The sequence below is a fragment of the Trematomus bernacchii genome, unplaced genomic scaffold (assembly GCF_902827165.1).
Source record: "Trematomus bernacchii unplaced genomic scaffold, fTreBer1.1, whole genome shotgun sequence".
Taxonomy (NCBI): Eukaryota; Metazoa; Chordata; class Actinopteri; order Perciformes; family Nototheniidae; genus Trematomus; species Trematomus bernacchii.
Genome location: NW_022987588.1, coordinates 6,622,745 through 6,635,701, shown reverse-complemented (window position 1 = coordinate 6,635,701; position 12,957 = coordinate 6,622,745). Strand labels below are relative to the sequence as shown.

The 12,957-nt window shown below is 40.2% G+C and overlaps 2 protein-coding genes across 2 annotated transcripts; one reads left to right on the top strand and one right to left on the bottom strand.

Moving 5' to 3' along the window:
* The first annotated feature begins 356 nt into the window (after positions 1-356).
* Positions 357-8,435, top strand: grk1a (G protein-coupled receptor kinase 1 a). Its single transcript, XM_034128436.1, is given in 9 exon segments — positions 357-403; positions 1,589-2,026; positions 2,028-2,309; positions 3,545-3,672; positions 4,374-4,531; positions 4,624-4,707; positions 4,803-4,927; positions 5,017-5,218; positions 7,201-8,435. Coding segments are annotated over 8 exon segments (1,689 nt in total). The 5' UTR covers positions 357-403; positions 1,589-1,603; the 3' UTR covers positions 7,488-8,435.
* Positions 8,436-8,558: 123 nt separating this feature from the next.
* zgc:172067 (S-adenosylmethionine-dependent methyltransferase domain-containing protein) lies at positions 8,559-10,413 on the bottom strand. The gene is made up of 4 exons (XM_034128442.1): positions 10,296-10,413; positions 9,985-10,148; positions 9,782-9,899; positions 8,559-8,992 (listed from the first exon to the last, which is right to left on the bottom strand). The coding sequence occupies exons 1-4, from the start codon at positions 10,411-10,413 to the stop codon at positions 8,595-8,597; spliced, it is 798 nt and encodes a 265-aa protein (XP_033984333.1). The 3' UTR covers positions 8,559-8,594.
* Between the last annotated feature and the right edge of the window lie 2,544 nt (positions 10,414-12,957).

Below are 12,957 nucleotides of genomic sequence, written 5' to 3'. Positions count from 1 at the left end.
TTTGTATTTATAATTTATGTGGGTTTTATGCAGAAAATACGATTTAAGTGTCGTGATGGAAGGACAACTTTCATTTGTTTGCAGGTAAGCAGAAATCCAAAGTACTGGAATATAATGAGATTTATTTTAGCATGTCAATCACTGAGGCTTTTTAAAAAATGTCACAACGGTTTTCCTCCTTTCCTTAATCGGCAAAGGACCGTGTTAAAAATTACCGTTTTTAAGAGCCTCCATTGATTTGTGGCTGGTGGTTCTTTAAAAAAACAAAAAAAGCCATTATTGTAATAATGGTTTAGGATCGACTCCCAGACTTAAGTGCTGGTGAAGTGTTTGGGGAGGGGTCTGTTCTTCAGAGGAAAGTCACAGGCAACATGTTAAACACTCCGAAGAAGATAGCTGAAAGGTGAGACCCATCAATAATATGCTCCTTTGCTCACTTATATTTTGCTACTGTAGTTTTACATTTATCAGCTTTTAATTTAAATGTCTACATATTCAAACACTTGCTGACTTTAACACTGGGCTTATTTAAAAAATAATGCGTGGGCCAAGTGTTTTTGACATGGAGAGCCGATAAGGGTCAAAACGAAGCATGTGCTGCAGACACTTCATTTCAGTGCTAAAAAGCCAGACCAAAAGATAGCAAAACATGTCTGTGCATGATATTTACAATAGTTTTATTTCTCAAAATGTCTTCCACATTTCAAAGCAAAGGTTAAACATTGTTTTCATGTTAAAATGCGGGTGTGAATGTGAATTTAAAGGGTTATTCATTGCTGTCAATAATCCTGTTCAAACCAGCTGCACAAAAATCTCTCTTTCAGTGTAAGTGATGCAGTTCTTTATATTTTTTTAATCATTTTGTTAGTTCAAAAATATCCTACACACAAGCTGTGTAAACAAAGCAGTATAAAACAAAGCAGTATATGTTTCTATTATGAAAACTAATCTGCATAAATAACTGCTGAAGCCTCATATGAGCTCCAGCGGAAATTTAAAATGTATCTTTGAGAAAATAAGACTGATGACTTTTTTCACTATTCACTTGCATTGAGAATTAAGACAGGATCTCTTTGTGGCTACTACTACAGACATTCACTAACCTGGATGTCAGTATGTAATGAGATATAATTGAATATTTCCCATTTAACGTCATATTTTAATTTACTTTATAAATATAAAAAAACGTGCTTGGTAAAAAAAACACATTCAAATTAATTTTGATATTAGGATTCTGGGTATATTGCAGACAATATTGCTTGGATTGGGCAACATGAATGTCTCACTGCTAATTGTCAATAGCCAGTTGAATGACTGAGAGTCCATCTTCATATGCTGTCTATGTTCCTGCATGTGCTCACACACCGTCTGGGACATTAGGGTCATAATGGATTACCAAAAGATGATGACTCATCTGTATGTGTGTTTTAGTGAGGGTCGAGTTGAGACGCCAATCTCTCAGTCCCATTTCTCTCTCATGCTGCCTCACCGCCACCTGCGTCTTCTTATTTCCACACACTTTTAAGCAGCATTTATCCTCTGCGTCTGTTTTCTCTTTGCAATGTCTCTTCTCTTTGTTGCCTAGCAGTCTCCTGCCCTAAACATGGATATCGGAGGCCTGACCACAGTGGTAGCAAACTCTGCTTACATCAATGCTCGTGGAAGTTTTGATGGCACCAATACAGCAACATCCCGGGATAAAAAGTACCACTCCCGCCTCATGCTGCCCAACCTCCCAGTGTGTGAGGGCCTGAGGGACACCCTGGATGTGACCTTTGACTCAGTGTGTGTGGAGCAGCCCATCGGCAAGCGCCTCTTTAGGGAGTTCTTGGATAAAGATGCAAATGTAGAGTATCACGGGGCTTGCCGTTTGTGGAAAGACCTGGAGGCGTATGACATGGCTGAGGATTCTGGGAGGGCAAAGAAGGCCTCAAAGATAGTCCAGCATTACATGGAGCCCTCTGTCAAACACTTCTGCTCCTTCCTGTCAGAGGACCTCATCGCCAAGGTGAAGGAGAACCAGGAGGCAGCAGGGCGATGATCTGTTTGTAGCAGCATGGGCCACGCTGTTGGACTTCCTGCGAGAGACCCCCTACTCCTCCTTCCTGGAGAGCCTGTTTCTGAAGAGGTACCTGCAGTGGAAGTGGCTGGAGATGCAGCCCATGGACGCAGACTGGTTCCTGGACTTCCGTGTGCTGGGGAAAGGTGGGTTTGGGGAGGTGTCGGCCTGTCAGATGAAAGCGACGGGGAAACTGTACGCCTGTAAGAAACTCAACAAGAAGAGGCTGAAGAAGAGGAAAGGCTTTGAGGTGAGAGAACTATTGTCACTCCTGATAATATGCTCCTTTATTCACAATATTCATTAGCCTTTAACTTTAAAAAAAAAAAAAAAATGGTTTTGAAATGGGGAATGCATTAACAATGATCAACTGTTCCAAAACATGTTTGACATAGAGGTTAATTTAAGTTTAAAATATACTCTTTAAATGCTACAAGTTAGGGGTTGTATTTTAGTTTCTGATATGATCGGACCTATATTATCTTCTCTGAATATCAGTTTATATCCAGCCCAGGTTTACATAGTGTGCCATGATATTACTAAAATAATTGGGCTGAATGTATCTAAGTAAATGTACCCAACCATTGTAATTAGAAGTACACATTTGATGTACTTTAATTTTACTTAAGTATTTTCTTTTCATGACAATTTATACTTTTACTCCACTACATGTAAAAGCTGTGAATAATTTGTACAAGTTACCCCACAAACGTTTACGTTTTTTGCACACAAAACATTTAAAGAGATTATAAAATATGAGGGTTCGTTAACAATGAATCAATTAACAATGCATCGTCTATAAATACAGCTGAAATTATTAGCTATTAATTAATTAACCAAACTATTTTGATTATTTTAAGTCACTTTTTATGTGAAACATTTTTTCTGGCTACTCACACGAAAGGATTTGTTTTGCACCGAGTACTTACATTTTTTATAATTTTACTACATTTAATTGACTTTGTTTACATACTGCATTTTCAATGAAGGACTTTAACTTATTTATTAGTGTTTTGTTAAGATGTGATTTCTTCTGACAGCACTGCAGTAACGTCCCATATCCTCGCATGAGATTTCAGGGAAATGAAAAGCCCTTTGAAATACTTGCATGCAGTGATTTGATTAAACGAGGCATTTTGCTGGCTTCATGTTGGAAGTGTGGGACTGCCACCGCTAATCATCTTTATCCCTGCCGCTGTCTCGTTTAGCCCGCAGTATTAAACTCTGGGACAGGGATAGAGTGATTACTGGGGGCTTTACTGGAAAGCTCTTCAGAATGGAACTGCTTGGCACAGTTACATCTTGCCCTTGGCTTGTCTGAGGACATGTTTTGAAATGCACTTTAACCTCTGTTTCAAATGGCATGTATATCAGCATACTGGCCTATGGACGAGAAGTCTCTGTAGAGAGTCTGTAACAAGTGTTTCCTCTCTTGAAAAAATGTCTTTTGTACCACTGTTGGTCTTTCCAAATGTCCTCCTGTAGGGGGCGATGGTGGAGAAGAGGATTCTTGAGAAGGTTTACAGTCGCTTCATTGTGTCATTGGCGTACGCCTTCCAGACAAAGGAGGAAATTTGTCTGGTGATGACCATCATGAACGGAGGAGACCTCAAGTAATGTCACATTCCTAAAAATCCCATGTTTTAAATCACAAACATCCCAAAAACGGAGCATAAGTTCCTCGTCCCTGCTATGCTGCTGTGGCGTTTACAGTCTTTTTAATCTGACAAACAGAACATGTGTTTCTACAATATCTTTTAAACATCTCTAGAGCCAACAGAAGGTGTGCAGTCGTCCAAAGGTCTGACATCAGAGAGATTTTGTAATGTGAAGTCAGCTGTGACACCAGATGGGAACACACACAGTATCAGTTACCCCAATGTGCCACACGTTATTTCTAAATAATGGTTCCTACAGTGTGTGAGGGGTTACATGTGATAACATGCACCTTGATGGCCTCAAACTGTTGTTTATCTGTTGACAGGCACACGGACGCAGCTGCATGTGTGTCCGTTTCATAAGGGACAGCTTTATGCAAATATTTAGTTGTTTTTTTCAACAGACATTGGACTAGAAATCACAAAAATAACATGAAGTGGTTCCCTAAAATGCACCCAACAGTCAAAAGAAGAAGAAGGGAAGACTGTAATTTGCAAAACAATAGCAGAATAAGAAGGATTCTATTATGCAAAATATATATGTGTATAAAAAAACCGAATTGAGCTTAAGCTGTATATATTTAATCCTGTAAATGTATGCCTTTTTATGGCCTTCATGCTTTAGCCAAAGCTCACCTGTTCTCCGTTCCCTGAAGGTACCACATCTACCTGGTGGATGAGAACAACCCGGGCTTCGATGAGCCCAGAGCCTGTTTCTACATCGCTCAGATCATCCAGGGCTTGGAGCACCTCCACCAGAAGAGAATCATCTACAGAGATCTCAAACCAGAAAATGTGCTGCTGGATAATGATGGTAATGCATTTCTAGTTGAACAGTAGAAGATACAGCATGGTCCCTGTGTTAATGATAGCAAATTACGATTAATTATTTATGTTCCCAAAAAGGGAATGTGCGTATATCTGACCTGGGTCTTGCTGTGGAGCTGCAAGAAGGCAAAACACAGACCAAAGGATACGCTGGGACTCCAGGTGGGTCTCCTCTGTTTTACACTATTTAGAGGTTTACATTTAATGTGTACTTAATTATAATGTGTTTATCCATTGCTTGGCTTACGTTCTTACAGGGTACATGGCTCCCGAGATGCTGAAAGGAGAGAAGTATGACACCTCAGTCGACTACTTCACTCTGGGAGTCACGCTGTATGAGTTCATTGCAGCTAAGAACCCATTCAGAAACAGAGGGGAGAAGGTCAGTCACCTTTCATCAAACTACAACTTGTGCACAACATGAATTACTTGTGAAATGAATGAGAGGAGGGACACTTTTGCCTGTTTTAGGTTGAACGTGAGGAGATGAAAGAGCGGATGCTGACCCGGGAGGTGACCTATGAGGAAAACTTCAGTGAGAACGCTCGCTCGCTCTGTGACGGGCTGCTGGCCAGAGACGTTGAGAAGAGGATGGGCTTCAAGAACGAATGCTGCGATGAGATCAGAGCGCACGCTTTCTTCAGTGACATCAACTGGAGGAAACTGAACGCAGGTGCAGAGTTGGGAGAAGTACTCAGATCTTGTACTTGAGTGAAAGTAGAATTACCAGAGTGTAAGAATACTCTGTGACAAGTAAAAGTCCTGCATGTAAAATGTTATTCAAGTATACAAAAGTATTCAAATCAAAATATACTATATAAGTACTGAAGTAAAAGTACTCATTATGCAAGATGGTCCATTTCAGAATAATATATATTATGATATGTTTTGATTATAATTATTGATGCATTAAAGTGTTATCAAAGCTGGAAAGGTGCAGCTAGTTTTAAGGACTTTGAATACTGCAAGTATACATTAAAGTGGACCTATCATGCTATATTTTAATAATATAGTGTAGGACCATACCTATATAAGGCATATTTATATATTTCAAAATACCAAACAGATCATGCATTTCAGCCATGCCTCATTTCGCTCAATTTGAAAAATGTTAGCTCTGTTTTTGCAAGGGCTGATTCAGTGAGAACAGCACCATCTACTGGCCTGGCATATGTACTACAGCGTCTCCAGCGCTTTCGAACGGCAATGGCCGTGGCTGTCTCCTCCTGATTGGTGGAGTTGGCCCAATAGCCGTTGTGCCACCGTCCTGACGTCAGGACAGTGTTCAAATCTGGATCAGTTTTTATCAGATCCGTTGCAGCCCCTTTTTTAGAGATTTGGGTATGGAGGAAAATAGAGAGGGTTGTGTTTTCTGACACTTGGTGAGTTCCCTGGAACACCGGGGACACATATTCATATATAAAAGACGTACACAAGTGCATTTTGCATGATAGGTCCCCTTTAAGTCTTTACGTTTTGATTATATTTCACATCTTTAATCCAAATCTGCTAGGTACAAAATAAATGTAGTGGAGTCAAAGTACACAATTTACCTCTGAATTGTACTGGAGTAAATGTACAAAGTAGCATAAAATGGAAATACTAAGTAAAGTACAAGTATCTCAAAATTGTACTCAAGTACAGTACTTGAGTAAATGTACTAAGTTACTTCCCACCTCTGCGCAGGTACTATCTGTTTCCTATACCTTCACGTGGCATATTTTTCAGAGTTGTGTATAACTTCTACAGTTTGATACAAACATTTGCATGAATGAACTCTACTCTAGATTCAAAGCTTAAAGGGCCCATGTCATGGCCATTTCCACTGATCATAATTCTATTGTTGAGGTATACTAAAATAGATTTATACTGTGCATTTTTCCAAACTCACATTGGTTTCTCATACAGCATCTCTGTAAACTACGTGTATTCACTGAATTTCACTCTCTGCCTTTAACGGCTCGTTGTAGCTCCCAAAGCTCCAGCCCCCACCCTCCCTGTGAGCACAGTGTGCTCTGATTGGTCGGGACGTTGTGAATCGCGCTGAGCTCCGTGGAGGTGTTGTTTCCTTGTTAGCGATACACAGCCAAACACAGCCAAACTCATCCTGAGCACACACAAAGTCACAGCCGAAGTAAAAACAATAAGTGTGGCTTGATATTGAGTAAGAAAAAGGTTGATAAACGCTGTGAGAATGGGTCTGCAGAGAGAATTTCGCCGCCATCCCAACTGTCTGTTATCAGCCTGCAGCCAGGGAGGAGAAATCAGCTGAGCTGCCTGCTCCCTGCACACAGATGTGTGTGTGAGGAAGTCTGTGGATTGGTCAATTTGGACCAATCAGCGGGGGCTTAACGTAACGGCTCCGCGGATTGGTCCATTTCGTTCCGGGTACGGCTTGACATCATGCCGTACCCGGAAGAATCAAATGGACAATGACGTATCTCCAACGAGGCGTTTTGGGGAGGTATTTTCTGTGTTAGAGTTTTACTCGCTACAGGGTGTACTTTGAGGGTTTGTGACTCTGCAGACCGTTTACATGCATAAAAACCTTCGTAACACACAAGGGGACGGGTAATAACCGGAAAAGCATGACATGGGCCCTTTAAGATTTTAAGCTTAAATCCCCCTAAAGTTAGATTTTTAATTTCTCTCCAGGAATTCTGCATCCACCTTTCGTCCCGGACTCTAAAGTGGTGTACGCTAAAAGTCTGGACGACGTTGGAGCTTTCTCCTCGGTGAAGGGAGTGACCTTGGATGATCCTGATAAAAGCTTTTTCGATGAGTTTTCCTCAGGCAACATCCCCATCCCCTGGCAAGAGGAGATGATCGAAACAGGCATCTACGGAGAGCTCAATATTTGGGGTCCTAACGGCAGCATCCCCAAAGACCGCAGGGAGTCTGTAATGGAGCAGCAAAAGTCATCAACCTGCTGCGTTTCGTAGAGTCATGGAAACACCTTGAAAATACTAATAATAATAATAGACTTATGCGTCATGAAGACTCAGGAAAGACACATCTCTTTTGGACTCACTAATCTCAGTTCAAACTGTTTGTGACTCTTTGATTAAATGTTATTACTTTAAGTAATAATGTTAAAGGTTTTATCCCCAAACTAAGTAGCACAATGGTGACTTAGTCGTATACCCCCCTGATGAAAGCCCTGGGGTTTACAGCATTGCAAACCAGGTGTGTTTGGCGACATTTCCTGGAAAAATCCATCTTATTGCGATAGGTGCCACCAAAGAGAAGAACACTGAGATCTTCCAGATTACCCCTTAAAATGTAGATTTAGACGTTTCAAAAAGAAAGTGCTGACATGATTTCCTCTTTGTCTTCTTTGCCGTTCTCTCAGTCTTTACTATTTGTGTGTGCATGTGTTAAATGAATGTAATACTTTTAGGTTTAAAATGCATTTAAAGTATAGACTTATACTTTGAATAGGGTTAGTCAAGTGGTACATTCGAGTGAGAGTGACATGTTGAACATGTACAAATGTTTATTTACTTCTCTTGAATATGTGCTTCTATAGAGTGTTGGTTGTTCTTATTGAGTCTACTGTCTTTTAGTTTGAATATAAACAGCTACTACTGTTGCTGAAATACTAAAAGCTACTACACCAGAAATGTACATTTTTGAAAAGAAATTGTTATAGATTTATTTATTTATTTGTTTATTTCATAGATCATAATTTACTCTTTGCACAAAGAAAAGAAACAAGAAGAGCAGAGCACCTTTCATATGAGTAAATATAGTCAAGTTGTTATGAAATACACCTAAATATAGAGACACGTTTACAGCAAATGTTTTTATTTTTGTTAATTAGATTAAAATCAGAGATATGAACTGTATAGAAAAGTGCTGGCAAATAAAATAACTTATTGTAATGGAAATGTGAGCTTAATTTCTGTTATTTCCCTTACAGCAGCTACAGCTCTGTCCAGTGATGTTGTGAACTAAACACAGATCAACACAGAGGATATGGAATTGATTGTATCCTCCAAATTATGACCTCTAACATCTCAGGATCCTCCACCTCCCGCAGCTCCTCGTCACTCCTTGGCTGTGGCTTTGTAAATCCTCACCTCCTGCTGTGGCAGCTCGGCGAGCAGCGTGGTGTCGAAGCTGCTCTCGAAACTCTCCGTGAACTTTAAATCTGACTGGAACCGGATCTTGTTGGCCCAAAGCAGCGTCGTGCGACTCCCCGGTCGGCAGAAGTGCTGCATGGTCTCCAGCAGTTCATGGATGGATCCGTGGGGGTAGACCACGTCCGCAGCGAGCACGTAGTCGTAGTGGAAGGCCGGGTAGGGGAAGTCTCTCTGCAGGTGCTGAGCCCAGGTGAGGGCGGACACCTGAGGGGTGTAGCGGCCGCGACCCCTCGTGTTCCTCAGGAGGTTAAAGCTCAGATTAGATAAGATGTCAGGCAGGTCCGTAGCTGTCACCCAAGCACCTGGAAAAGAGTAAAGAACACCAAGGCAGCTGGAGTACAGATAGTAAGAAGCATACACTGACTTTTTCTTTGTTGACTGATCCATTTTTAGCTCTAGTGATGCTGTGCCACTATTGGATGGATGGCCATGAAAGTTTGGTCAGACTACTTTGTTCTATTAAGATCTAACGTTGATCCTCTGTTTTTTCTTGTAGTGCCATATTTAGGTTGACTTTTCTCTGCATTGCCAATAGTTCACACATTCATGTCAAGTTCAATTTGCATGAACATTTGATTAGTTTTCACAGATTGAATGCTGAATTGCCGCTATCGTATGATGTATTACAGATTTGCATTGCTGTCTTTCAGAAGAGTATACTTCTTAACGCCCAAGAAAGGTTTGTTTTTATAGTTTGAAAAAAACGTACTTGCAATCCACTTTGACATTATCTCCAACAATCAAACAATGTCTCAATATCTACAGAATACCATAATCACTTTCTTTTCGGCGAAATATTTTTAAAATGCAAGAATGTTGGTGTGGGTGGATATGCACGGTCCTCAGAGACAATGCATCCCTATGTGTTAGTGACCTCCTGATGTTTCTGTGACTTCCACCAATAGGTCAACATTTAAATTTGGCACAAAAGATGAACAGACGCCATTAAGATATTCCTTGCAATAAATCCTTCAAGCTTGCCATCTAGCACCACAATCAAATGGTACTGGGATTTTTTTTAAGTAGGTGCTAGGAACATTGAGTGTCAAGACCAGTGAACGTTTTTGCCAAATGGACTTTTATAGACTTACCGAGCAGACTGGCCACTATTGAGAGCAAGCCAGTCCCAGCTCCAATCTCCAGAACTGCTTTGTCCATCAGGTTCAATTGCTGCTGGTTATTCTCCAAGAACTGGCTCAACGCTATCGCCTACAAAGTAAATCACTCATGACTACATTTGCAGCCAAAGAGTAGGTCAGAGTATGTGTGCATTACACACAGTAGCAGGACGTACCCCGGGCCAGATCAGAGCACCAAACGTATCCATAGACTCGCGGATGCTGATGTCATGACCTGCGATATAAAAAGACTCATTCCCCAGCGCGTAGTAAACACTCGGCTCCCAGATGTTCCTTCTGTCCAGAGCCTCTCCTGCCATCACGTTCTGGTCTGTTAATGCTGCAAAGGAGAGTGTTACATGAAGGTTATAATTCTGCAGACCTTATTCCAAATCTGCTTTTCTGCAATACAGAAACTAGACTAGGGATGGCGGTGCAGAATTCAGAAAAAAACATAGTATAGAGTGAGTCTTCAATCTAAATGTACCCTCATTTGCGACCCCCTGTTCCTCTGGTAGTTTCCCATCCTGTTTGTCATCCACCTCCTTTTCCATTACTTGATGCTTCTCTTGGACATGTTGGCTGACTTCTGACAATGTCTCCATAATATAATCACTGAAGCCTAACGTTAAAGGAAAATAAGTTTAATCAAATGTTGTTGTGACATGAGCTTTCATTAGGAGCTTATGACTACGACACAATTTACATTTAGTAATCACTCTGTATTGCCGAAGTCTTAACGGATTGTAACAAAACCTAAAAACGGAGTCCTTGGTCCTATCTAGGTTGCCTAAAACAGCTTTAAGACTGATTTATAGAATCTGGGCTGGTTTTTCCGGGAAAATTCACAACATGCTTATGCACGTTCCCCAATGTCTAGCCTGTCTTTAGCTTCCCTACAACCCCACCAGTCAATATCTAACGTAGCAGAGTAGTTTCTTGACTGGATAACTTTAGCTAACTCATCAAGATTTCCAGGGTTGATCTGACTAGCTTGCTGTTTGCAAATACATTTACAGCGGATGTTATGAAGCAACCAACGCCAGATCCATGCTGCCACAGCTCGCTGGCTACCGTTAGCTTTCTTGCTTGCTCATGTTATCGCATAGTCACGAAATTAATTTATTGATTTGTTTTCACCAACACGAATTCCCCACGATTTTCAAAGCAATGTAAATAATAACAAATTAGAAGGACAAAGATATTTAAAAAAAAATACAGATTTCAGTATTCTGACACAGAACAAATTTTAGAAGCAATGTATTTAAATTGGTAGTATGTTTCGTGCCTGCACCAAATAATAACAAATTAGAAGGAAACAAAGATTTTTTTAAAATACAGATTTCAGTATTCTGAGGCTCTGAGCCCCATTTCTTTTCCTCACTGACGGCAATAAAACTCAGATTACTATTTTAAATAAAAGGGTTTGGGTTAGGCTTAGGGTAAGATATTGAGTAAGAACATGTTTTTATGAACCACACAGCTTCCGGTCTTCCAAGACCCGACCGGACAAAAAGACGTGATGCAGGCACGAAACATACTACCAATAGAAATACATTGCTTTTAAAATCGTTCTGTGTGACACGAAAAAAATGCGGAAATCGTGTTAAATTAAATTAATTTCGTGACTATAACACGAAATGCCGTGAGACTGGGTTGGTTATCTTTAGCAAAATACTATCTGAGTGGAAATGTAAGTTGGCCAGCTTGCCAAATAACTTCACTAGCTAAAAATATCCATCATACTAATGATGTGTTTTGACAAATGGTGGTCATTTTACCCAACATTAAATGTTGTAACTGTAAATGCTTAATAGTACCAATAATCCAAATAAAACAAACGTAAATAGCCTACATTTGAACAAACTTGGTTAGCACCTTTTATACAAGACATGCAGCTCAAAGTGCTTAACATTTAAAACTGAAAAAATGTGAGATGTACTCTAGACACGAGCTGAGGTAGACTATCCTCCAGATTGGTGTTGTGTCTCTATCAGACCATGAGTATGTGTTGAAATAATCATTATTGAAATTGCATTCACAGTTTGATATTCAGTTAGGCGTATAAGCTGTGTTGACAATATGCATATCTTTACTTTTTATTATCCGGATCATCACAAACCATCACAAACAAAAAATAGATTTTGTGTACTAGTCCCTTTGGCTGTCATTGGACTCCAGTGTGGAGCCCAAAAACACAGCTGGTTAAACCCCCTAGGTCAACAGCATAACATTTCTCTCTACCTCTCCATGCACATATGCACATTTCTATGCAAATATGAAGGACACAGTTTGATGTAATTTGAATCTAACCACTTTCATAAGAAGTCTATTAGAGTTATTTACGAAGGTCTACTTATTCACAGAAACATTAAGAACAAACACTTTAAATATGTTGCTGAAACATACCTGTACGAAGCAGTCACTGTTTCTCTTGTGTGTCTGAATGTTTCTCTGCTGTGTTCTTGTGTTTATAGAAGCATCATCTGTGACACACCCCTGAGCGAGGCTGCAGCATTGGGCCGACAGAGGCAGAACAACTGATTTATAATCTCCGACAGATATGAGCAACCCTGACCCCTCCCAGCTGTGTGGATATTCTATATATAACTCAAACAAAATCAACAACATTGTGGCTTTATAATCAGGTTTGACATTTGTTATTTTTTATGAAGAGAAATCCTAACATCTGCGATCATTGTTCCCTCCTCTCATCCTTAATGAACAAGACACTGACTTTCAGCAGGGATTTCAGGTAGGACTGTAATGCCAACACTTGTTCACACTGTGCACGGTGCCAACATATTTACATGTTTATCCTTGGAGGGAGATCTTTATGAGGTTTGTTATGGTATGTGAGATGGATGTGTGCCACCTGGAAGGCTCCATGGAGAAAAGTGTTGATTTCTAAAGTAATTAACAGGAGCGTTGACAACTGTTTTCACAAGCCTGACCTGAAACTGACACTTTTCCCTTTGAATTCCTTCATCAAGCTTTTTTCATTCCTCTCTTCTACAGACGGCATCTCTAAACCTGCATGCTTTTCCTTTCTCTCTACATCCTACCTGCTAAACCACTTGGACTTCAGTTTGTTAGTAATTTAACCTTAGGATAGGATACGACATTAAACCTTTGAATCTGAATTTTAT